Source organism: Lissotriton vulgaris, chromosome 2_1, assembly GCF_964263255.1.
Source record: "Lissotriton vulgaris chromosome 2_1, aLisVul1.2, whole genome shotgun sequence".
NCBI lineage: Eukaryota > Metazoa > Chordata > Amphibia > Caudata > Salamandridae > Lissotriton > Lissotriton vulgaris.
The window spans coordinates 1,071,050,893-1,071,076,169 of record NC_141687.1 but is presented as its reverse complement, the minus strand read 5'-3'; the positions used below and the strand labels follow the sequence as shown (position 1 = coordinate 1,071,076,169).

General features: G+C 46.4%; 1 protein-coding gene across 2 annotated transcripts in view; it reads right to left on the bottom strand.

The window, feature by feature from the left end:
• Positions 1-9,978: 9,978 nt before the first annotated feature.
• The window catches only part of MCAM (melanoma cell adhesion molecule), a 281,496-nt gene continuing 266,197 nt past the window's right edge, over positions 9,979-25,277 (bottom strand). For both annotated transcript variants that reach the window (XM_086956758.1, XM_086956759.1), the window contains one exon: positions 9,979-13,050. In XM_086956758.1, coding sequence (XP_086812884.1) covers positions 13,021-13,050 — 30 coding nt within the window. In that variant the 3' untranslated portion in view covers positions 9,979-13,020. The remainder of the gene's footprint in view (positions 13,051-25,277) is intronic.

The window sequence follows — 25,277 nt, the reverse complement described above, 5'->3', positions numbered from 1 at the left end:
CGGCAATGCCGGACCAGATTCGGGGGCGTTCCCGGCTTTTGGCTGACGTCGCATGACGTAGCCAAAAGCCAAAGATTCTCGGGAACGCCCCCGAATCTGGTCCGGCATTGACGGACAGGCCCGTCTTCCAATGGCTAGCCTCCATTTATGGAGCTAGCCAATGAAAGACGGAGGCCGTTCCTGTCTCCCGTATACATCTCAATAGGTTTTCGCCTGCGCCAAAAAGATGCGCAGAGCGCATCTTTTCGCCAGGCAAAACCTAAAAATGCTTATACTTACCTGGTTACAGAAAATGTCCCAGTGTGGTATCCAGGTATACTGCACTATGTAAGAAAAGTAATCTGTAAAGTAATCTACTTGACATTCTACTAAAGAGCCAATACAAAGTATGTGTACAGTATTTCAAAGCACTGCATTACTAGTAGCTCTACTGTAACCAAATCAAAGTATATATACAATTGCAAATCAAACTGTTTACAACCTGTATTATTACTACAAAGTACTTATCACTTACCTGTGTCATGCTTGCTTGGTTCTAGGAAATAAAATAATTAAAATAATATTTTTACACAAAACCAATTGGTCTGAAGTTCAGTCTTAACAAGTGTGTGATACCATTTGCTGATTGAGTGTGTAAAACACATGCTTAACACTGCCCTCTGATAAAGCCTTACTGTTCGACCACACTACAGTGGCGTAACGAAACTTGAGGGGGCCCCTCTGCAAACTAAATGGAGGGGGCCCCCCTCCCATTCTCTGTGCCAGTCCAGAGCACTCAGGCCAGCGACCCGCCATACTGCAGGGGATGCGGGCTATTGTTACTCCACTGTCACCAATACAGCCGTTATATGTGATGGTGGAGTTAAAGGTTGGGCGTAGTCTGCCAGCAGGCTATCATAGGTGGTGGTCCATTCATTACAGGGTCACTGCCATCAGTAGGCTGAAAAGTTTGTCCAATTTTAGGTGGGTTTCCTGATGCAGACTCCTGTCATGATACACAACATCAGGCCCACTCATCGTTCAGTTTTGACAAAAGTGCATCCACTACTCCTTCTCCTTTCCGTTTTAAAACATTAGACAATGCGACAATGCAGTATTTCAAAATCAGATGTAACTACAAAGAGCACATTTTGACAATACATTTTTATTAGTAGACAATGGCAATCTTAAGAGGCATTGCATAGCTTCATACACACTTTGACCCCAATTCCATCACATTCTCTCTCTCTCTCAGTCTGTCAGTCTCTCTCTCTCAGTCAATCAGTCTCTCTCTCTCTCAGTCTCTCTCTCTCTGTCATTCAGTCTCTCTCAGTCAGTCAGTGTCAGTCTCTCTCTCTCTCTCTGTCAGTCTGCCGGTCTCTCTCACTCTCTGTCAGTCTCTCTATCTCTCTCAGTCTGTCAGTCAGTCTCTCTCTTTCTGTCAGTTTCTCAGCCAGTCAGTCTCTGAGTCAATCAGTCTCTACTCTCTCTCTCAACTCTGTCCACTCTATCTCCACTGTCTCTCTCTCCACTCTCTCTCTCCACTGTCTCTCACTCTCTCTACACACTCTCTCTCCACTGTCTCTCTCTCTCTCTCCACTCTCTCTCCACTGTCTCGCCCTCTCTCTACTCTCTCCACTCTCTCGCTCCACTCTCCCTCTCCCCACTGTCTCTCACTCTATCTACTCTCTCCACTCCCTCTCTCTACATTCTCTCTCCACTCTCTCTCTCTCTCTCCCCACTGTCTCTCTCCACTGTCTCTCCTCTCTCTACTCTCCCTCCACTCTCTCTCCACTCTCGCTCTCCTCTGTCTCTCTCTCCACTCTTTCTCTACTCTCTCTCTCTCTCCCTCCACTGTCTTTCCACTCTCTCTCACTCCACTATCTCTCTCACTCCACTCTCTCTCACAAAGCAGTGTGCGTTGCCATGGGCGTCCGCAGAAATTTTTCGGGGGCGGGGCACATTCTTAACTTCATCACCATCCCCCTTGCACTCTTCTCCCCTCTGCCTTGCACCCTTCTCTCCCTCCCCCTTGCACCCTTCTCCCCTCCGCCTTGTACCCTTTTCTACCTTGCACCATTCTCCCCTCTGCCTTGCACCCTTCTCCACTCTGCCTTGCACCCTTCCCCCCTCTGCCTTGCCCTTTTCTCCCCCACCGCCTTGCACCCTTCTCCCCCTCCTCCTTGCACCCTTCTCCTCCTCCGCCTTGCACCCTTCTCTACCTTGCACCCTTCTCCCCTCTGCCTTGCACCCTTCTCCCCTCTGCCTTGCACCCTTCTCCCCTCTGCCTTCCACCCTAATCCCCTCTGCCTTCCACCCTACTCCACCTCCGCCTTGCACCCTTTTGTACCTTGCACCATTTCCCCCTCTGCCTTGCCCCATTCTCCACTCCCCCTTGCACCCTTCTCCTCTCCGCCTTGCACCCTTCTCCCCTCTGCCTTGCACCCTTCTCCCCTCCGCCTTGCACCATTCTCCCCTCCGCCTTGCACCCTTCTCCTCACCGCCTTGCACCCTTCTCCACTCCGCCTTGCACCCTTCTCCCCTCTGCCTTACACCCTTCTCCCCTCTGCCTTGCACCCTTCTCCCCTCTGCCTTGCACCCTTCATTTACCAAAGAGAGTGGGCCCCTACCCCACCCCCCACCGCGGGGGCCTTTGTTACGCACTTGTCTGTGGCTCGTTAATGGCCAGACTTATTTTTCAAGAAGGAAGAGTTGGAAAGCTCTTACCGTTTGGAAGTGTATAGAAGTTCAGAATTTTTGTAATTATGGAGGAATTTTATCATTAGAAAGGTTGTGGCTATAAACATTTTCAGAGTTGAGTTTAAAAAAAAAAAAAACATATTAATGGAGAAATCGTAAGCTATTTATTTATTTATTTGGCAATTTTTAAAGCGCGCAAATACCCTTGGGTGTCTCGGCGCTGTAGATGCAGAACTCTCATGGGGGGGGGGGGGGGGGTAGGGAGGTTTAGGCAGGGAACAACCAGGTCTTTAGTTTCTTTCTGAAATTCAGAAGGGTCGGAGCACACTTGATGTGTAGAGGGAGTGTGTTCCACAAAATGGCTGTTGCCACTGAGAAGCGTTTGTCGCCCCAGTTGGCCCTTCTTGTACGGGGGACCATGAGTAAATGTGCTGAGGATGACCGCAAGGTTCTTGTGTGTTCAAGCGGTCGGAAGGCTCTTCTTAAGAATAGGGGTCCGTGATCATGGATAGCCTTATATGCTATGCATAATGCTTTAAATTTGATACGGCTCCTCACCGGTAGCCAGTGCAGCTGTCGGATATAGGGGGAGACCGATGCAAACTTAGGGATGGATAGCAGTGTCCTGGCTGCTGCATTCTGCACTGTTTGCAGTTTATTGAGGACCTTTTGTTGTGCATTGAGAAACAGTGCGTTGCAGTAGTCAGTTTTGGAGAATACCAAAGTACTGACCAGGGTTTTGCCTGCATGAGGAGGAAGGTATGGGATTAATTTTTTTATCCTTTTTAGTGTGTGGAAGGAAGAAGAAACCACTGCATTAGCATGTTGCTGAAATGACAGCTTGTTATCGAAGATAACGCCCAGGTTGCGTACCTTCGTTACAGGTTCTGGGGGTTGTCCCATCTGGTGGGGCCACCATTGTGGGGACCAGGTAGGTTGAAGCCTCCCGAATGTCATCACTTCTGTCTTATCAGAATTGAGTTTAAGACAGTTGGATGACATCCAGGAGCTTATTGCCATCATTCCCATTTGGAAGTTGGCTGCCACCGAGATTCCATCGTTGTGTATTGACAGCACCAATTGGGTGTCGTCGGCATAAGTAGTCAGGGAGATTCCGCAGGATTTTATGACCCTCGCCAGGTCCGACACATAGATGTTGAATAGTGTCGGACTTAGCGAGGATCCCTGCGGTACTCCACATGGCAGGGAGAAGGTCTGGGATGTAAAATTGCCTAGCTTTACAGTTTGCGGACGGTTTGCCAGAAATGAGGCCAGGAGGTTTTTGGCTTTGTCTGTGATTCCTATGGCCTCGACACGGTCGATCAAGGTGGCATGGTCGACCGTGTCAAAGGCCGCGGATAGATCGAGGAGTATCAGTACTGCGGCTCCTCCGTTATCCATCGTAGCCCTAATCTCATCTGCAGCTTTTAGTAAAGCCGTCTCCGTTCCGTGGCCTTGTCGAAACCCAAATTGGGTGTCATCTAGTAGATTGTTATGGTGAATATAGTGTGACAGCTGGGTGTTCATAATCTTTTCAAAGATTTTTGCAGGGAATGGGAGGCAGGCAATGGGCCTGTAGCTGGCAGGCAGGAGAGGGTCTAGGCTGGGTTTTTTGAGTAGGGGTTTGATTATTGCTTTTTTCCATACTGAGGGGTAGACACCTGATGCAAACATTGCATTGCATATGATGGTTAGAGGTGGGGCAATGACTTCCGGGATGAGGTTAAGGATACTTGGAGGGCAAGGGTCCAAAGGTGAACCAGATTTGGTTCGAGCGATCAGGGGAAGGGTGATTTCGCAGGTGGTAGGTTCAAAAGCTGCGAATATGGGGCCAGTATCGGCGATCGATTGAGGGGGAGAGCGCACTACGTCAGGTGTAAACGTATTAAAAATGGCTCTGACCTTGTCCTCAAAGAATTTTGCCAATGAATCAGAGAGGGCTTGGGATCCCTCTGACTGGGGGGCAGGTGGGCTAGACAGGTAAGTTACTACTTGGAATAGTTTCCCTGAGGAGTTTTTAGCCTGATTAATTTGGTTTGTGTAATACGTGTTTTTCTCTGTTTTAATGATTTTTTTATAGTTAGAGAGAGCGCTTTTGTAAGTGATCTTATCAGCCGTATTAAAATTACGGCGCCACTGCCGTTCGAGGTTTCTGCAGTGCTGGCGCTGGAGTCTGAGTGATTCAGAGAACCAAGGGGCTGAAGGAAGTTTTCTACTCCGATGGGATGATTTGAAAGGTGCTAATTTATCGCAGGCTTCAATCAGATTGTCCATGTAAGTATCTGATGCTGCTATGGGATCATGCTCATTAGGTAGTGGGCTGTCCTGTATCATCTGAGTGAGACGTTCAAGATTTAAGTTTTTCCAGTCTCTGAATTTGGTGGGAGGGGGAAGAGGCAAGCACGGGGAAGTGGGTTTAGTGGGAATAGAGAAGCATATTGCTGAGTGGTCTGTCCAGATTAAAGGGAAGACCTCGGTGATGGAGATTTCAGGGTGGTTGGTGAATAATCCATCCAACGTATGTCCTGCTTTGTGCGTGGGTTTTTTAACAATTTGTGTGAGTCCGGCTGTCTCTAAGTCTCCCAGGAGCGTTATGGTGTCTGGGTCATCTAAAACTTCGAGATGAAAGTTTAGATCTCCTAAGATGGTAAACTGTGGTGATCCAATTGATGTCTCGATTATATGATCCAAGCGTGCTAGGAATTTGGCTCTGGATCCTGGGGGGCGGTAGATCAACATACCTTTGAAAGTGGCTTTACTGGATAAGCCTATTGAGAAGAGAAGGGCCTCGCATTCAGGGTATGTTGTGTCTGCTGTAGTTATCGTAAGGTGATTTTTGTAAATGATCGCGACTCCTCCACCCTTCCTTATCGGTCTATCTAACTTACACACGCAGTAATTGTTAGGCGTGGCGTCTCTGAAGTCCGGGCCAGAGGCTTCGTCTCCCCACGTCTCGGTGATGAATAAAATATCTAAATGTTGCGATTCTATGAAATCTGCGATTTCAAATTTGTGTTTCGGCAGTGATCTTACATTTATAAGTGCTGCTGACACTAGTGGCGGAGGTGTAGGGTGAGGGGTAGATGGCGTCTCAGTACAGGTAGGACACTTAAGAGGTCCGATCCTGGGATTGTTGTAGTAGAATTTAGGTATGGAATGGGACAACCTACTTGTTTGCTTGATGCTGAGCAGTTGGTCCGAAGTATACGTTATTGGTGAAGAACTGTTGCCGGGGTGGGAGAGTGATGGATCAGGGGGGGTGGCCCTGTGCCCGGTCTCGGCGCAGACGAGCTTGCCTTATGCGCGCCTTTGGCGCGCAATCGTCGCGCCCGCTGCGCTCGTCCGCTGCGCTTCCTGGGGAAGCACATGATATATACACGTGTAAGTCAGGGCGGGGGGGGCGTGGCCTGCGGGCCGAGCGCGGCGCCAATCAGGAGCTGATAGCGAGAAAGCAACTGGCGTTACCCCGCTTTTTGCAGTTTCTTAAGGTAGGTGTGCGTTAAAAACACAGTATCAACAGTATCAACAATATTTAAAAGATAGCCTAACTCCCGGCTTCCGCCTCAGGAGTGGTGCATCAGAGAGGTGGCGCTCGTGGATCAGCGTCTCTTAAGTAGTCAGGGCGGGGGGGGCGTGGCCTGCGGGCCGAGCGCGGCGCCGATCAGGAGCTGATAGCGAGAAAGCAACTGGCGTTACCCCGCTTTTTGCAGTTTCTTAAGGTAGGTGTGCGTTAAAAACACAGTATCAACAGTATCAACAATATTTAAAAGATAGCCTAACTCCCGGCTTCCGCCTCAGGAGTGGTGCATTGCAATGGTAAGGTTTTTCCCCAGTGTGTATTTGCCGATGTGTCCGGAGGTCTGATAAGTGACTAAAGCTCTTGACACATTCACTGCACTTGAATGGTTTTTCCCCTGTGTGTGTTCGCTGATGTGCTTGAAGTTCGTGTAACCGACCGAAGCTCTTCACACATTCACTGCAATGGTATGGTTTTTTCCCCTGTGTGTATTTTCTGATGTGTGTGTAGGTGTGAAATCTGTTTGAAGCTCTTCACACATTCACTGCAATGGTATGGGTTTTCCCCTGTGTGCATTTTCTGATGTGTGTGTAGGTGCGAAATCTGTTTGAAGCTCTTCACACATTCGCTGCAATGGTATGGTTTTTCCCGTGTGTATTTTCTGATGTGTGTTTAGTTGTGAAATCCGTTTGAAGCTCTTCACACATTCACTGCAATGGTATGGTTTTTCCACTGTGTGTATTCGCTGATGTGTGTGGAGGTTTGAAATGTTACTGAAGCTCTTTACACATTCATTGCAATGGTATGGTTTTTCCCCTGTGTGTATTCGCTGATGTGTTTGGAGGTGTGATAACATACTGAAGCTCTGCCCACATTCCTTGCAACGGTATGGTTTTTCTCCTGTGTGTATTCGCTGATGTGTGTGGAGGTTTGAAATGTTACTGAAGCTCTTTACACATTCATTGCAATGGTATGGTTTTTCCCCTGTGTGTAGTCGCTGATGTCTTTGGAGATGTGATAACTGACTGAAGCTCTTTACACATTCATTGCAATGGTATGGTTTTTCTCCTGTGTGTATTCGCTGATGTGTGTGGAGGTTTGAAATGTTACTGAAGCTCTTTACACATTTATTGCAATGGTATGGTTTTTCTCCTGTGTGTATTCGCTGATGTGTGTGGAGGTTTGAAATGTTACTGAAGCTCTTTACACATTCATTGCAATGGTATGGTTTTTCCCCTGTTTGTATTCGCTGATGCTCTTTGATGGTTTCTAATTGGCTAAAGTTCTTGATATATTCAGTGCAATTGAACAATTTTTCTCCTGACCGTGTTTCCTGAAGGGTCAGCATAGTTAATAAACCACTTGCGTTATTTTGGACGCTTGATTTCCGATTTAACAATAAAATACAAGACTCACTAAATACCTGCCACATTCATAATATAAGTAAGGCTTCCTTGTGGGTGATTGCATCTTTAGATTGGATAATGGCTTCTCATGCTTGCGGGTAAAGCTTAATCTTCCTTCCAGTAGGTGAAAATTGGGACAATACTCTGTACTTTAGAGAGCAGATCTCCCCTTTCCTTCAGCCTTCAGTTGTTAGGCTCCACTTCGTTGTGCTTTTCCCTGGTGCCTGTGGTTTAGCTAGAAAGAGTTTGCAATACACCTAGAGGACTGAAGGGTGGTCTGTTGCCAGTTTAGATAGCGAAGCACTGCTCTAGCCACATCATGATGGTGAAGCGACTCGTAATGTGTACAGCTACTCCAAAGAGTGTCCTGGGGCCAAGCACAGGTCAGAAAAGAAAGTATATCAGTTTGTTTCAAACATGGACAAAAAGCCAAGTTTCCAACCTTTTTTTAAACATCTTCATGTTGCTAACAGCTCAAAACTGAAGAGGGAGTTTGTTCCAAGCTATGGATCCCAAATAGACACAAGACCTTCCTCCAACTCTCATACCGGCCTCATGATCAAAGCTGGTGTTAGACGCTTGTTTATACAGCAGGTTGTTTGTCAGTTTTGTTGTCTTGGTTTTGTTGAGGTCATTTCTTCGTCTTGGGGTGTCGAGGTGCAGATCTCAGACTCGGACACTCACTGAATTGCCTTTGACTGATTCTTCCTGGATCTGTCCTCTGCCTCTGATTGCACTGATGTTTTTGGAGCTCCTTATTTTTGATAATTTTTGCAGGTTTGATGTGTTATCTTCATTATTCATAATCAATCCGTGCATTTAAGGCTTATTTTCTGAGCAGAGACCTGAGCAGACGTGTCCAGGCTCTCTCCTCCCCCTGAGGACCTCGGGGGGGGGGGGGGGGGCAGATCTGGGGTCTGCGAGGGTCTGAAGATCAAGGTAGCTGCCCACCAGACAGGGCTCCTTCCTCCTTCTATGGCAAAGCCTGAACACAAGAGACTTCATTTAAGGCACTGTATGACACTAAGTATAAAGTGGAAAATAGTTTACATTTCACATGAGTTCATTAACTTATAGCAGGCGATGTGTGAGATGTTTTCAATGTGTATCCTGTTTATTGAAGGGATGACACTTTAAGCCTTTCATTCATTCTATCTGTGCAGAAGGGTTTTAATTTTGGCACATTCTGTACATTCTACATATGTTGAATATCTATCTTTTTATATAAAAGTATTTGTATTTGAGTAGCATATGTTTGGCTGATGAGAGATGTAGTTAATGTATGGTCTTCTGACTCACTAAAAACACTGGTAATAACTCCCGTTGAATTCTATTCCGTCGTTTTTAGCTCCATCTGTGCCATAACACACAAGAATTAGTCTTACAGAAATCAGCCTTGGCCCTGCCTGAACAGGGCATTTCAACCCAATCTGTCCGGCCATGTCCCCTCAAACTGGAAGAATAAGAAATCCCAGGTTTTTTTTGCCTGCTTGTCCGAATTGGCTGGAAGAGTTTTTGTAAAATACCTGCAGAGATTTACAATTTTTGGGACTTAAAACCCACAGACATCCTGGGAGTATTCACCCTAAATTCTTGGAAATGGCTTTTATCCACAGTCGCTGGCTATGCCTTGCCCCACAGTCGCCAGTGTCCCTGTTGATCTGTGGGGAATGCTCTCTCTGGGCCCCCATTCCCACCCTTGTCAGGGCCCTGAGCAGTGCTCGGTGCTGCCTCCTGCTCTCTGTGGCCCCCACCACCATCCTCTTTCCGGCCTCGCCGCTCTGACTGAAGAGAAACAATGTAAGTTGATACTTTGTTTCTCTGCAGTCAGAGGGAGGGGGCGAGGGGCTCAGAGCAGGCTGCACCTGCTTCAGATGAGACAGAGAGAGGCATGCTTCAGCGCAAGCCTCTCTCACAGCCCTCAGAAGAGCTGAGGGGGCAGGGCCCCCCTTTATTTAATGAAGGGAGTGAGCCCCCCCCCGCACAGCGGGGGCGTTTGTTACGCCCCTGCTACACTACCACAAATAGAGAGTAAGGTGCCATCTCTTTTTACCTGCCTACCTTTGGGGTTCCACTGGACTCTGTGCACACTATACCTCACAGAGCCAGCTTCCTACAACAGCTCATCCATGGTGCCACAGAACACATTACAAGGGCACGTCCAGGAGAGAAGCATATGTGGCTTATACTGTGTTCACACAACCATATCCACCAAGCATGTGAGGGGAAACTCATCTGGACTTTCCTTGAAGAAAAAGACTTCTGGTGTTATTTTACCCAGTCAAAGAGTTCATACTTGGTCAAAACATCAGTGCAACAAGATGGTCATGCTCTCAGTGAATTTTGTTTGACAGACATCGCAAATAACACAAGGAATGAGGCAGGACTTTGGCCTTTATTAATACTTTAAAAAAATGCAAAGAACAAGTCAACTCTTAAATTTACACACAAACCAACAAAAATATATATATATATAAACAAAGCTTTCGACGACTGCTGCAGCAGGTCATTCTCTGACATATTGATTATCAAGTTCCCACAGTTGTCTTAAGGCCCAGGTTTCTTTCTGCTCCAAAACGAACCTCCATACTTAACGACACAGCTCCTACCTGAGGAGATGCCATCACACAGGTTCCAACCAAGATAGCCCCATTGCCAAAAGATACACCAGTTTCTGTGGCCTGGTTTGCTTCTGCTTTCAGTTGTTTTACACCTGCTCATGTTTAGAAATAGCACAGGGATTCTGGTCTTTTCTAGTTGATTTGTTGATGTTAATCTATTTGATGTAAATGTCACAATGATCCCCACCACAATACGTGTCCTATAGGTCATCAGCACAGAATGGCATGCACACTTTAGGCCTCCCTGACAATGATGAGGTGAAACTGGATGGTGAAGGTCTATGCTATACACCCCTCAACCTTCAAAGTGGATATGGGAGCGAGTTTGACACCGTTCTGTTGGGGGAAACAATGTGTCTGGTCTGACATGGTGTGTCCCTCACTAAATCTGGACTGTCCCTATCAAGTGATGCTCTGATGCAAAACCTCAGCTCACTTCCCCAGTACACAAACTCTAAAACGTTAGCGCAGCAAAGGACAGGGCCAAAAGTTGTTCCTGCATCCTCTCATAGGCAGGACTGGCCTGGGCCAACCTTAAAGGATGTTTCTGTGGAAAAGGTGTAATTTTGTATCAGAACCTCTAGAATCTCTTTCAAACAGGTGAGATATTTGAGACCTGTCACCCCAGCCGGGCCCTGCCATCCTTATCCTTGGTAAACACGTAGGGGCTTATTTACAAGCCCCTTGCCCTGCCGGTACCTCACCTTTTTCCATATTAAAAGGGATGCAGCGGTGACACAAGGGGCTTGTAAAAAAGCCCCATAGTGTTTAAGATGTCAAGACCCACTACTACAACATTTTTAGAACTGTTCCAGATTCAGCCGCTAGATAGCTGGAGTATGCTAAACATGCAATTCCATAACCAGTGGCGTAGCTAGGCACTTGGCCTCCAATGGCGGTCCCTGTCGTTGCTGCCCTGCGGCTGCGCTAAAGAGCGGGTGGAGGGGGGTGGGGTTGGTGGGTTTGCTGGCCAGATTTCCTGCATTTGCCAACCCCGCAGCAAACTCATGTAATAGCGGGAGGTGTTCCGCCACCCCCAAAACCCGTGCCAACTGGGGCGCCCCGCACCCCTCTCCCCTCCTTTCTACGCCACTGTCCACATCACATTCTGGGCAAAAGATTTTGTGTTCCTTTGAACAAAGGCTTTCATATGGGAAAGAGAATTGTGTGGTATGACTATGCATAATTAGCTTACTACCCCAACATGGCTCTGGGATGGGTAGCAAACTACTGCGTGGGGGACCGGTGTGGTTGCTAATCTCTGAAGGCAAATGGGGCTTTTTTGCCCTAACTCCTGTCACATCTTTGATGAAGGACCAGAAACCTGTCTTTCCTGAGTCCTGGCAATATTTAAATCACAGTGAATCTGGTGGAAAAGAAAAGTCCCTAGGAGCAACAGCGTCACTGGCAAGTAACCGGGTGCTTTCTGTGAAACCACTCGAGGTAGCCCTTTGGGACACGACAGGGTGGAGTCTGAAGGACTGCCTCAGTTTCCACATGAACGCCTTTATGTATCCACTGAAACATATTTTTCAAGGAGCTGTCATGTACGCACAGGTCACGCATGGGGACAGAATATCACGTGTACGCCTTCTCTGAAGGGTGCCGAGATACCCTTCAGAATCCATAGATACAAGCTGATCGAATACAGGCAGAATAGGTCTGCATCAGTGATCAACTTACAGGACAGCCCTCTAACAGTGGTTCTCCAGTGGTGCTGACTTCGGATCCACAGGCGGTTAATTTTTAACTGATGACAACATACCAAGGAGGGAAAGCTAGCGCACACCTCAGAGGTTTCTCCTTTCCTGTGTGTTATAAACAAGGTAGAAAGTCAAATCTAAAACGGGGTTGCTTCCGCACAGGCTGTTTTCAAGTGTGGACTGACGTGCATCTGCTCTGAGCTTCTGGCCGGAAGCTCCCATTTCTACCTGTGCCCTTATACCGCTGGAATGGGTGAACGGTACTTGCAAACAGATATATTAGTATTGTCTGTCTTGATGTTGAATGTTGCCTTATTTTGGTATCTAGACAAAATGTCTGGTGATTGTGCCTCAATAAACATGTGGTTGCCACACTGGTGTGACGGGCGCTCTATCTTGTCAGTGCGTCGCCCTGGTGTATATTAAACCAACTGGGAGTGAAGACGGACGGATTATTGGTGATGTGGGAGAGAGTGACTGGAAAGGTGGGGCAACCATGCGGAGGGGGCGTGGTCAAATAATATAGAGGTGCAGCAGACTTTGGAGAGTGAAATACACTTAAGGGAGTCCGCTTTGGGTGGTAGTGTGGTGGCAGCAAATCTAGGAGTGGCAGCATTCCATTTAGGAGAGTGGTACGATACCAATATGACTGCCAAAATGATGGCAACTTTGAATACAATCAACAAATTTATTTACAAAGAGAACAGAAATAGACATCTGAAAATTCTTAGCAGCCAGGAACTCCCTCCGTCTCCCACCATGTGGCTTCGTGCAGTTCCCTGTGATGAGAGAGCAGACTGTGACTGCCACTGGCCTTCTAAAGGTAGTCAGGATGCCCCAGGCCCTCAGGCACCCCTTCACGGTGCCCTTTCGGTGGCAGGGAGTTTCAGCTCTCTCTCCCGTTTGCAGATCTGCTTTGTGCTGTGTTTGAGTCCCATCTTCTTGCTGGACGGTCATACTGCGGATTCCGGCAGCAACCCCTGCTTGCGCTCTCTCCTGGGGCAAAGCGGTGGTCTTGAGAAGAAGGGAACTGGGTAGGTAGGGCAATGGGGACTGGTAGGTCTTTGGGGGACAAGGAAAAGGTGTGTTGCTTTTTAATTTCTCAGATCAATGTATTTCTCTCCCTGCGGAATGGGGAAAAAGGTGAGAGATCATTTCATCATTATTGACTATTAGTATTATTATAATTACATTTTAAATGGTCACACCACAATTACACCACAGCATTGTTAATCTTCCTAATAGATATATCCTGTGAACACACTTAAATACACAAGACTAGCTGATATGTTAACTGACTAGCAGTTCGTCGTTAGATTGCACATCTAAAGTTTATTTTTAAGTATTCCAATGCATTTACTCATCTTCTGTTCGTTGTACTAATGCAGCCCTTTATTTCATGTTGTTTTATTAACTGTGCCCTTTAATGCAAAATATTACTTTCATATCATCACTGGGCTCATGGAAAGGAAAACAATACTCACCGGCAACCGCAGTTTTGCAGTTTGACACTATTCTAGGATACCATGTTGTGCATTAATCTGTTATCTTAGTAGTTGTATCCAGGAAAACATGTTGAGAAAAAGAGGTTGATTTCGACAAGGCAAAGTTTATGCGACTCTATCAATATTTACTGTAAGCCGAATGGCTCTTAAGATTTGGCTGTTCGAATAAGCCTCTGGGGCCGGCAATCGCCTGGATACCCTGTCGAGGGATTAGCTGCGCTTTATAAATCCTGATTGATTGATTGAAGATGCCTAGCCATGTGGCTATCACATTAAGTTTCTATTTTTTCGATCGGTCTAGGAAGCAAGCTTCAAGCTCAAATTTTTATAGTGCTGTGTAGTCTGTTAATATTTCTTCCATTTTTCTCACAGATCTTAAACACTCGATAAGGTAGGTAATACTCCTTAACTTCACTGCTAAGGCAGACATGGTTGTGCTTTGGTCTAAAATGACTTCAATTTGCAAAACCATTTGTTACAAGCAACTTTATTCTTTTGCAGCATGAATCCATTCTAGATTTGCAAGAGGCACATTGATTGCAAAGCAGCCACACTAGTTGGCAGGCTTGCATCAAGTCACAGTAATAGCAAACAGATATATTAGTATTGTTTGCCCTGATTTTGGATGTGGACTTATTTGGCTATCGACACAAAAATGTCCAGTGATTATGTGCCTCAATAAACACGTGGTTGCCGTGCAAATATCTAACAGACACACGTTTTCATGAGAATTACCATCCTGATGGACTTGGTTGTCAAAAAGGTAATGTTTCGTGAACATGCTCCAGCCTGACAGATGTTGAGGACATGCACTCCATATGTCAATGCAGTAGTAGCAGCCTTAGCCTTGGTGGAATAGGCTCTCAGGTCTAGGTTTAGCCAGTGTGTTGCAGATCTTAATGCAAAGGACTGTCCATCTCAACGTAGTCCTCCTCTGTGGAGCCTTCCTTTTCTTTGCATCAGAAAACCCCACAAAAAAGCTGATTGTTCATCCAATGTTCCTTAGTATGACTGATGTAAAAGCTTAAATCTCTTCCGGGGTCCAACCTATGAAGCCTTTCCTTCAGTTTTGAGGGGCGCAGCAGGGCAAAGTTGGCTGGGAGAGTGATGGACTGCCCAACATGGAAAGGAGTCATGACACTTGGCAAGAAGGCTGCACTAGTCCTCAGCAGCAACTTTTCATAGATGGAAGCTTGGCAGCAAGGATGCCACCCACAACCTCGAATGGTAGATTGAACGCAGTCAACTGCTGCTGCTCAGTCTCCAAGCATGGTGCACTAGATTTCGGAGGTTTGGGTGCAGAACTCTGCCCTGCTGCTATGACAGAGATCCTCCTGAAGTGGTAGTCTGGTCACGGGACAGAGGCTCATCCCCAAATGTTCTCAGTAGCACAATTAGCTGGGACCAATCCTGAGCTACTTAGATGACTTGGGCTGTCGTATTTTGACGATGGCTGGGTTAGCGCTTAGCTTTGCTACACGTTTCCCGCTTAAATTAGCTATACGTAGAAACGCCATTTTGTATGTAGTGGCGGCCATCTTAGATCATGAGCGGCCTCGTGGCCAGCGTGCCCTTTAGTCCTTTGTCCGTTCCACTGACCACTCGAGTCTGCCCAGCAACAGGCTATTTTTAGTATTGGTCAAGCTCACACATGCGCAGTTCACACTGACCAGTCGCTCCTTAGGAATGTGCCACAAACTGACTAGTGGGTTTGAAATCCTCCAATGAGCTGGCAGTATTCCAAAACATGCCCTTATATGTACATAATGTTCTGTAACTTTGTGCCGTGTGTTCGTTTTATTACCTGTAGAAATGTATAAAAGAGGGGGTCACATCGGTGTTCGGTGTGATACCTCTTGCATTACCGAAGGGTGCTGTATGAGTGTACCACCACCCCATGGGGTCTTAATAAACTTGTTCTTTGACTTTTACAGTTTCCGTGCCAACAGTTCTTCCAATGTATGTGGGTTATCTTCGGAACATGTAGGCCTTGGGAACCCGATACAACAAATTGGCGACCACGAAGGGACTCATCGGCGACTCGGATGCCCGAAGGAGAGGTCGTGACAAAGGTTTGGACACTCGCCATGGACGCGCGCTGCCACTAAGTGACCCGAGTCTTGGCTCCCACGGTGTTTTTTCCTTTCCTTCCGATCTGACCTTCCAGGTGGCGCCGGTCTCCGACTGAGTTTCGATCGTCTGTGTTGCTGGATAAAGTGCCGTTTGGCTGATTCGATTAAAAGACCTTGGCAGTTGGAATCTGGACCTTTGAGATTTTGGGTAAGGTTTGTGATCGGTAAGGTAGTCTACGGACGCTTACTGGAGTTCTATGATTTGTGATCGGTGAGGTAGTCCTCGGACGCTTGCCGAAATTTTGTGACCTATGACTTTGATTTGAGTTAGCTAACATTTGTGAATTTGTGAACTTTGAATCTATATGTGTAGTGCACTTCACATAGGCAGGCATGTAGAGATGTTTCTCTAACTTTGTTTTTTTCCTCTGAGCGGCACATTTGTGTGAAGTACTGTAAGTGCCTTTTTATACGGTGTCACGCTTTCGTGATACTCTTTGAACATGCCTGTTTTTAGCACGCTTCGAGGGATGTGTTGTCTTGGAAATGGTACCACAATTAGGTTAGCGGAATCACAGCCGGCTCCCCCAGAGGGAACACCAAATCGCGAAATGTACATTAAACATGGCCTTCCCCCTATAATGTACAGTAAACTCTGGCACAAGTATACCAAGTCGGATCCTGAATTGCAATGGCCACTACATGGGTTGTTCGATTTGCAAAAAGTACAGTTTGTGGAGCAATGTCTGTTTCAACGCAGGTCTAGACAAAACATGTTTGATTGTGTGCGAATGTGGGAGAAAGCGGTGCGTGAGCGACTGAAACGTGAAGTTGCCTTGGCGGACAAAGAGCAGCGCAAGGCTGCTCGGGATAAGGCTTTACAGCTTGAGGAAAAAGAGGCTCAGGAGAAAAGAGAGAGGGAGGAACGGGAACGTAAATTGCAAACGACGGGTCAATTCCCTATTCGTCGACCGCTTTATCCTGTCCTTAATAATGAAATTGATGATTTTTCATTGCTAGATCGGTCACCGCCTCCGTATGTTTCGCCGACGGCTCCAGCTGAAGATTCGGGTGATGATGGGCAGGATAAGTCGGAAAAGAAGGGTATATCTGCTCTCAGGTTTACTACGGAGAGGTCCGCACATTTACGTAGTTGGGCTCGTAAAGTGAATAAGAAATGTGTTTCTCAGGATGAGGTGATTGCGGAGAGGAGTAAGTGGTCGGATCTTGAATTAATGTATTTCTTGTCTACTTTGGCGGATGAAGTTGTTGCCGCGTATCGTGACCTTTCAGACACGTTAGAACCTAAGTCTGTGTCAGTACATCGTGAGAATTTGGATAAAGGTTTATTTGCTCTTTCAGATGTTGACGACCTTTTCAAGCAACTGATCCAGCTGCGGGATGAAACAACCAAATTGCGGGAGGAGCGAAAAAGGAGGCAAAAGGAGTCCGAGTCGAAGAATAGCGAGCAGATTAAGGAGTGCTCTCTCCGGGGTTCAGATAAGAGTTCTGCATTGCATGTTATGCCTATGCGTGAAGCCGCACCTTTGTATGTCCCTCCTAAAGGGCAAGGTACAGATGAGGATAAATTGTCTAAGGATGCGAAGGGGTATTTTGTATACAATTGGGTGTACACACCCTGGAATAGAGCAGATGTTATGGCATTGAAAATTCTCTACCTGATCTTCGGAAAAATCCAGCGGCATTCTATGAAGGGGTGGAAGGGGCTATCTCGTCTTGTGTGATGACTCTTGTTGATATAGATTTGTTTTTTGGGTTAATTCTTCCACCTGATATGTGGAGGCAAATTCGTAAAAATAATGATGAAACAATATTGGGGGGAACATGGAAAGAAATAAATGCTGCCGATTTAGATAGGGAACCGGCATGTAAGCCTTGTCAGTTGATTCTAGACCTCCCGGCGGCTATCTTGGTTAAATTAAAAACGCTTGTTCCTTCTAAAAAGATCGATTGGACTATGTTAACTTCATGCAAACAAAAGCCCGATGAAACGGTTTCAGATTTCTTTACACGCTTTGAGGAGGCATTCCATGACTACAGTGGTCAATCTTTAACAGACGATACGGGCCGGCATTTGTTCGTAGATAAGTATGTGGCTAATCTCCTACCGGAGATTGCAAAACGATTGAAATCGAGTGAAAGTTCCTGGGCCACGGTGACCCCTGCTTCTTTGTTAACGATGGCTCAGTATTATGAGCGGCAGGAGATAGAGGCTAAAGAAAGTGTTGATAAGAAAGCGAAAGAATTGAAGACGAAGGTGATGTTGGCACAGGTCCGTGGGACTCAGTATAGAGGGAGTGATAGAGGAGTGAAAGACGGGGCGGAGGTACTACGTCGTATGGTCGTACGGACATAGCGGAGGATCAGTGTGCCTACTGTAAGGAGTTTGGGCATTGGGCTGATGATTGTCCGGTACTTCGTGATCAGCGTAGTCAGCGTGGTCGAGGAGGTGGTAGGTTGAGAGGAGGTTATACGGGAGCAAGAGGTGGCGGAAGTGATCGTGGAAGGGTTGAGGGCAGGGGCCGTGGCCAGGATGAACGAAATACTTTCGATAGACGAAACCAATATCAGATATCGGAAAGCGAGAATGTGGAACACCAGGATTATGTACATGCATAGGACTGCGTAGGATGGGGTGCGGAACCAATTGAAGTGCCTGTAGATCAGGAGGGTCCATATGTAACAGCGGGTATTTTGGGTTCTACTGATCAATTCCTAGTTGACACCGGAGCTACCCGTAGCGCTTTGTCTAAAAGGTTGGTTCCGACGGCTCCCCTGTCTGGCGAAATGATTACATGTGTAGGGTTTGATGGTACACCCTCCCCTAGCCCATTGTCAAAACCCCTAGCGCTTTGTCTCAACAAATTTTTTAGTTTTGGCCAATTTTTGTTATCACCCTACACCCCAGATAATATCCTGGGCATTGATTTGCTTAAATATTTTCGAGCAACGATACGGTGCGCTCCGGAGGGAGTGCGTGTCATTCTCGATGACAACTATCCTGACCCAAATAGGTTTTATACTATACAGGATATTTCAGCTTTGGCCTCTCTCCCGCACACGTTATGGGCGACCTCAGACACGGATGTGGGAGAGATGCGTATTCCACCTATTCACATTACTGTTAAGGAAGGGGCTTCTCTGCCACGTGTGCCACAGTACAAGATTTCGAAGGAAGGAGAAATTGCCCTGACACACATTGTCCAAGATCTGATTGCGGCTGGGGTGGTAGAAGAGGTTTTTTACAATGTTTGTAATAGTCCTATTCTGCCGATTCTGAAGAGAGATACTGACGACAAAATGTATCGGTTTATTATTGACTTGAGAGAGATCAACAAAATTGTCGTTCCCCAATACCCGGTGGTGTCTGATATTACAACCTTGCTTACGATGGTACCACCAATGGCTACGACCTTTAGCGTAATTGATTTGAAGAATGCTTTCTTTTCTATTCCTGTTCATCCCGATAGTAGATACCTATTTGGCTTTACGTTAAATAATAAATCGTATAGATTTTGTCGTGTTCCTCAAGGGTACACTGAGAGCCCGAGTATCTACAGCCAGGTTTTGAAAAGACAGCTTGATTCTTTTGTGGTGCAGTCGGGGGTTGTCCTTATCCAATATGTGGATGACCTCCTGCTTGCCGCTGACTCTTATGCACAATGTGAAGAAAGTACGATTGCGCTGCTTTCTTTTCTGGCACAGAATAATCATAAAGTTTCCAAGAAAAAGCTTCAATATTGTAGACCCAAGGTGACCTACCTCGGTCATCTTTTGTCTAAGGAGGGGCGTGCACTGACATCAGATCGAATTCAAGCAATTTTAGACACACCAGTCCCCCGTACACAGAGAGATGTACGTGCCTTCATAGGGTTGACGTCCTTTTGTAGACAATGGATCATGGGTTTTTCACACATTATAAAGCCCTTGCTAGCGTTACTGTCCAAAACTACACCAATGCCCCTTGAATGGACAGATGAATGTCAGAATGCTTTTGAACAGCTGAGACAGGCCCTTTGTTTTGCACCCGTGTTAGGCACACCAGACTATACGAAACTTTTTACATTGTACGTGCACGAGAATGATGGGTGCGCGTTGTCAGTGTTAGTGCAAGTACACGGGGACAAGCAGAGACCATGTGCGTATTTCTCTGCCATTCTTGATCCTGTAGCGCGAGGATTGCCTGGGTGTTTCCGAGCGGTAGCAGCCACAGCAGTAGCCATACGGCAGAGTGAGGGAATAGTGTTATCACATAAACTGTTGGTGTTAGTTCCTCACGCAGTAGATGCCCTGCTAAACCAAACGAAAACCCAATATCTCACGAGTGCACGGTTAACAGGATATGAGCTTACACTGTTGGCGCCACATATTACACTGAAAAGATGTGCTACTTTGAACCCTGCCACTTTATTGCCCTATCCGGTCGAGGAGGGTCAGGAAGAAAAACATCACAACTGTGTTTTCCTGACCGAGGAACAGACAAAGGGTCGTATCGACTTACAGGATATGCCACTTCCAGATGTGGATGGGGAACTGTGGGTCGATGGATCCTGTTTAAGGCTGCCAGATGGCACGACTTCCGCAGCTTATGCGATCACGACACTTAAGACAGTGGTGGAAACAGCTAGAATACCACAGAAATCGGCTCAGGCAGCAGAGCTGATAGCCTTAACAAGAGCTTGCGAATTGAGCGCTGGTTTATGTGTGAACATATACACAGACAGCCGGTATGCCTTCGGAGTAGCGCATGACTTTGGGCTACTCTGGAGAGAACGTGGGTTTCTGACTTCTCATGGAGAACACATTATGCACGGAGAACTGGTGCGTGATCTCCTAAATGCGTTGCTTTGTCCAAAGAAGGTAGCGATCATAAAATGTAGCGCCCACAAGAAGATCACTGATAAAGTGGGTCAGGGAAATGCCTTTGCGGATAGTATAGCAAGACAAACGGCTATGTTTCGAACTGACTCCCCCATGTACGTGACAAAGTCTCAAGCTGAACGATGGAATGATGCTAGAGCTGAGATATTAGATATTCAAAAATCAGCTACTGAAGCTGAACTTGCGGCATGGACAGTAGATGGGGTGCTAGATGATGAAGGGTGTTGGAGAAGCAAAGACATGGAGAAATGGAAATTGCCTGCAGCTTACTTGCAGGTGATGGTCCAAATGGCACATGGGTTGGCACATGTGGGGGCCCTTGCAATCACTCGACTGTTGACACGAGTTTGGGAGCATCCCGAGATTGCCAATACTGCTAAGAGAGTAGTGCAGACCTGTCTGATATGCTTGCAGCACAACCCTGGAAAGGGGACCCATACTCCGAAAGGAGGGTTCGTTCCACCTTCTGCACCATTCGAGGTACTCCAAATGGATTATATCCAGCTTGAGCGTTGCAATAACCTGAAGTATGTTTTAGTGGTGGTATGTGCTTTTAGCAAATGGGTTGAGGCTTTCCCCACGAAAGACAATACTGCTTTGACAACAGCTAAGGTTCTGCTCAAGGAGTACTTCCCTCGATTTGGAATTTGCAAATATCTGTGGAGCGACAATGGGCCTCATTTTGTCGGGAAAATAGTGGAATATGTGTTGAAGGGGTTAGGGATTCAGCAGAAGTTCCATGCTGTGTTCCACCCTCAGTCGGCAGGTCTTGTTGAGCGGTATAATGCCACGTTGAAATTAAAACTGGCCAAGATCGTGGCGTCCACGTCATTAAAATGGCCGGATGCCTTACCGTTAGCACTACTCTCCCTCAGATCAATACCCCATTCTCGAACGGGCCTCACACCATATGAAGTGGTGTTCGGAAGGCCGATGAATATCTGGGGGGTGCCTAAGCCGCGATTGATACATGATGTGCCTTGTGTAATGATGAATGACTATTTGGCACGATTAACAAATGATTTGCTTTCTATTCATCAACAGGTTCGAGAAGCGCTCCCTGACAACTCTACTGGAGAGGGCCATGATCTTCGTCCTGGGGATTTCGTGATGATTCGGTCGTTTGAGAGGACGAATAGCTTGGAACCGAGGTGGCGTGGCCCTGAGCAAGTCCTTCTCGCCACTCGGACAGCTGTACGAGTGACCAACAGGAAGCGGTGGATACACTCAACCCACTGCCGTCGTGTTTCTCCTGATCTGGCAAATCCTGTTGTGTTGACCGATTATAAAGAGATTTTGGAAAAAGAAAAGAGCCCAGCTGTGACGTCGGCCGAAGTTGAGGGAGCCTTCCCGGACCACACTGCTCCTGGACGAGAGCGTTATAATCTACGGCCACGATAAAGAAGAGTTTCTTTTGTGTTTTTCTTTTTATGACTGGTTGGTTACCGCTCCAGGTTTGTGAAACGGAAACCGGGAATTCCAAGGGGGGGGATCAGTTCTGCCAGTGTAGCGACACCCGTCTTGGCCCGGAGAAGAAAACAACGGCTACCTCGGAGTTCAGCACCATATTTTTCTTTTTTAGGTATACACACATGTGTATGTGAGACTTTGTGACCAATTCGAACTATTTAAGACCCTGAAAAAAACTTTTCTGAACTATGGCATCATCAGCATCACGAAATAAGCGACTCTTGGGTGCCATTCTCTTTGTCTTGACTATTGTGGTGATTGCTGTAATAGCCTGGGTAGTTGAACTTGTGGTGCCTGCACGCGAACATTTGCTGCCGACTACCCCGGCTCCATCTGAACATTTTCATTTCACCCTGCCCTATCACGAAGAACGGCACCGACAGACTTATCTGAACAATAGCTTTATTCAGATCCTACATCATACGCACAATATGACAAATACTTCAAATTGCTGGGTGTGTGGGATGTTGCCTGGGCACCAGAAGAAAGGGGGTACTCCACTCATTCCTCTCCCGTTTTCGCATAATGGATCCTGCAATGCATTTTACACTCTCCTTTTTACTTTGAGATGGCCCCCAAAAGGGGGAGTGCTTTTCCGTTTGAATAAATTGTCACCATGATCGGGATGGGTATCCACAAGCTGAGGGTACTCGATTCGAATGGGAGGAATACCGCCCTGATAATGTGTCTGCTTCACGAATTTACAGCAACCAGCGAAGTATCAATGTATCGAATGCACATGTTATTAATGTTATTGCTACAAAAGCGGACCTATGTATACGCAATAAAGGTGTAATTTCTGTTGGGAAAAGCGAATGCAACACCACACTCACATTTGATAGTCCTAATGGTATATCGTTTGTGACATCCCGAAATACCTACTTCATCTGTGGAACGAAGGGTTATCATCAGCTTCCGTTAGGATGGTCAGGCACTTGCTACGTGTCTTTTGTATTACCTCCTGTATTCATTGCCCCACCAATGTATCACAATAACTACATTTTATATCATGACTTTGTTTTAAACCGTGATAAACGCTCTGTTGTTTTGGATGATATAGATCAAACGGACACTACTTTGCAGCAGTATGTGGACTTTAATTTGGGTCTGTTCTCCTTCGTTGGGGCAGCTTTGAACAGTCGAAAGATCCGACGACTAACCCGTGTTGTTGAGGCTGTGGCTAATGATACTGCAATAGCATTTGGAAATATCACTGAAGAAGTACAGATTTCTAGAATTGTTGCGCTCCAGAACCGGATGGTTTTAGATGTAGTGTTAGCTGACCGTGGGGGGGCATGTAGAATTATCGGAAGTAGCTGTTGTGTCTATATACCTGACAATTCACCATCTGTATATGATGCTATCACTAAGCTACATAAGATAGCTGCTGAAATACATCCGGATAATGGTACTTGGACTCTGTCAGGATGGTTCTGGTCAATACTCACCACCTGGGGATGGAAACTGTTAACGATTCTATGTATCATTGTGGGGATTCTGTTCTTTGTATGTTTATGTATCCAATGTGGCCCAGCTTTGTGTTCTATGTGCTTATCAGTTTGTGTACCATCGAGACGAGCTCTTGCTCATGACAAAATGATGCTTCATAAAGAAGTAACACAAATAATGCTAATCGATATAGAAGATGAACACCCTGACTATGTCCACTATGAGGTAGCTTCAGCTAAACGCTAAAAGGGTCGTCTGTCGTATTTTGACGATGGCTGGGTTAGCGCTTAGCTTTGCTACACGTTTCCCGCTTAAATTAGCTATACGTAGAAACGCCATTTTGTATGTAGTGGCAGCCATCTTAGATCATGAGCGGCCTCGTGGCCAGCGTGCCCTTTAGTCCTTTGTCCGTTCCACTGACCACTCGAGTCTGCCCAGCAACAGGCTATTTTTAGTATTGGTCAAGCTCACACATGCGCAGTTCACACTGACCAGTCGCTCCTTAGGAATGTGCCACAAACTGACTAGTGGGTTTGAAATCCTCCAATGAGCTGGCAGTATTCCAAAACATGCCCTTATATGTACATAATGTTCTGTAACTTTGTGCCGTGTGTTCGTTTTATTACCTGTAGAAATGTATAAAAGAGGGGGTCACATCGGTGTTCGGTGTGATACCTCTTGCATTACCGAAGGGTGCTGTATGAGTGTACCACCACCCCATGGGGTCTTAATAAACTTGTTCTTTGACTTTTACAGTTTCCGTGCCAACAGTTCTTCCAATGTATGTGGGTTATCTTCGGAACATGTAGGCCTTGGGAACCCGATACAACAGGGCCAGGTTGGATTTAATCTTCTCCAGAACTCATAACAGAAGAAGCAGAGGGGGGAAGGTGAACACTCCTGCATGCAGGCATCTCCAACCAAAGGTTTTTGTGAGAACTGCAAACGATTTGTCTCACTGCATTTTTGGCAGTGGTGAAAGGTCTAGTTAGGGTTCTCCTAACTGTTGGAAGATGCCCTGTGCCAGCTTGGGATGCAGATGCCATTCATGATTTGCCTAGTATACCCCTTATTTGCATACAAAAAAGATAAAAGTATCGCGAACTACATTGTTAGGGCAGCAATCCCTAAAACAAAGACATTGACAATTCGGGACTATGTGAACCTTCCACCCATTAAAGGCCATCATAAATGTGGCACATGCCTCTGCTGTGCGTCTACTCAAGAAGGGAATTTATTCCAACATGCAGGAATATCCTGGAAGCATGAACAATTCACTAATTGTAAATCAAGAAATGTGGTGTATGGGATCCTATGTCCGTGTGACAAGTTAAAAACAACTCAGGAAGTACGACAAAGGATGTCCCAACATAAATCGCGAATAAAGAGAAAAGTTGTCACTGCCCCATTAGTTCAACATTGGATTGACCAGCTCCATGGGGAACACGATCTGAAATGGACTGTGATATCCAAAATCGACCCTGACCCAAGAGGCGGAGATGTAGAGGCCAAATTGCGTCAACGCGAAGCCATGCTAATTTTGAAATTTAATACGACCACGCAAGGCTTAAACGAAATGTCGGAACTATACAGTCTGTAAAGTATTATAATCCTTATTGCTTGATTGTAGGTTCCACATAGAATGCATACTTCTGCATTTTTCGTATCACATTTCCGTGTCACCAACACGGCCAAAAGACCCACTGAATAGAACCCGGAAGTTTCATTCCGGCTCCTCTAACTACAAATCCCATGATTCCCCCTGTTTAAACCTGGAAGTGACCTTGATTAAAAATGAGGCGTTTCCGCTCCACTGGTATCGCGTTTTCCATTGACCGCGACCCAGCACGGAGGAGAAAGACGCCAAGCCTCAGGTAAGCAGCTCCCGTGAACTATTTGTAAACCGCAAGCGGTTTATATGACTTGTCTGCTCCCTCCCGCTTTTCCTGCATG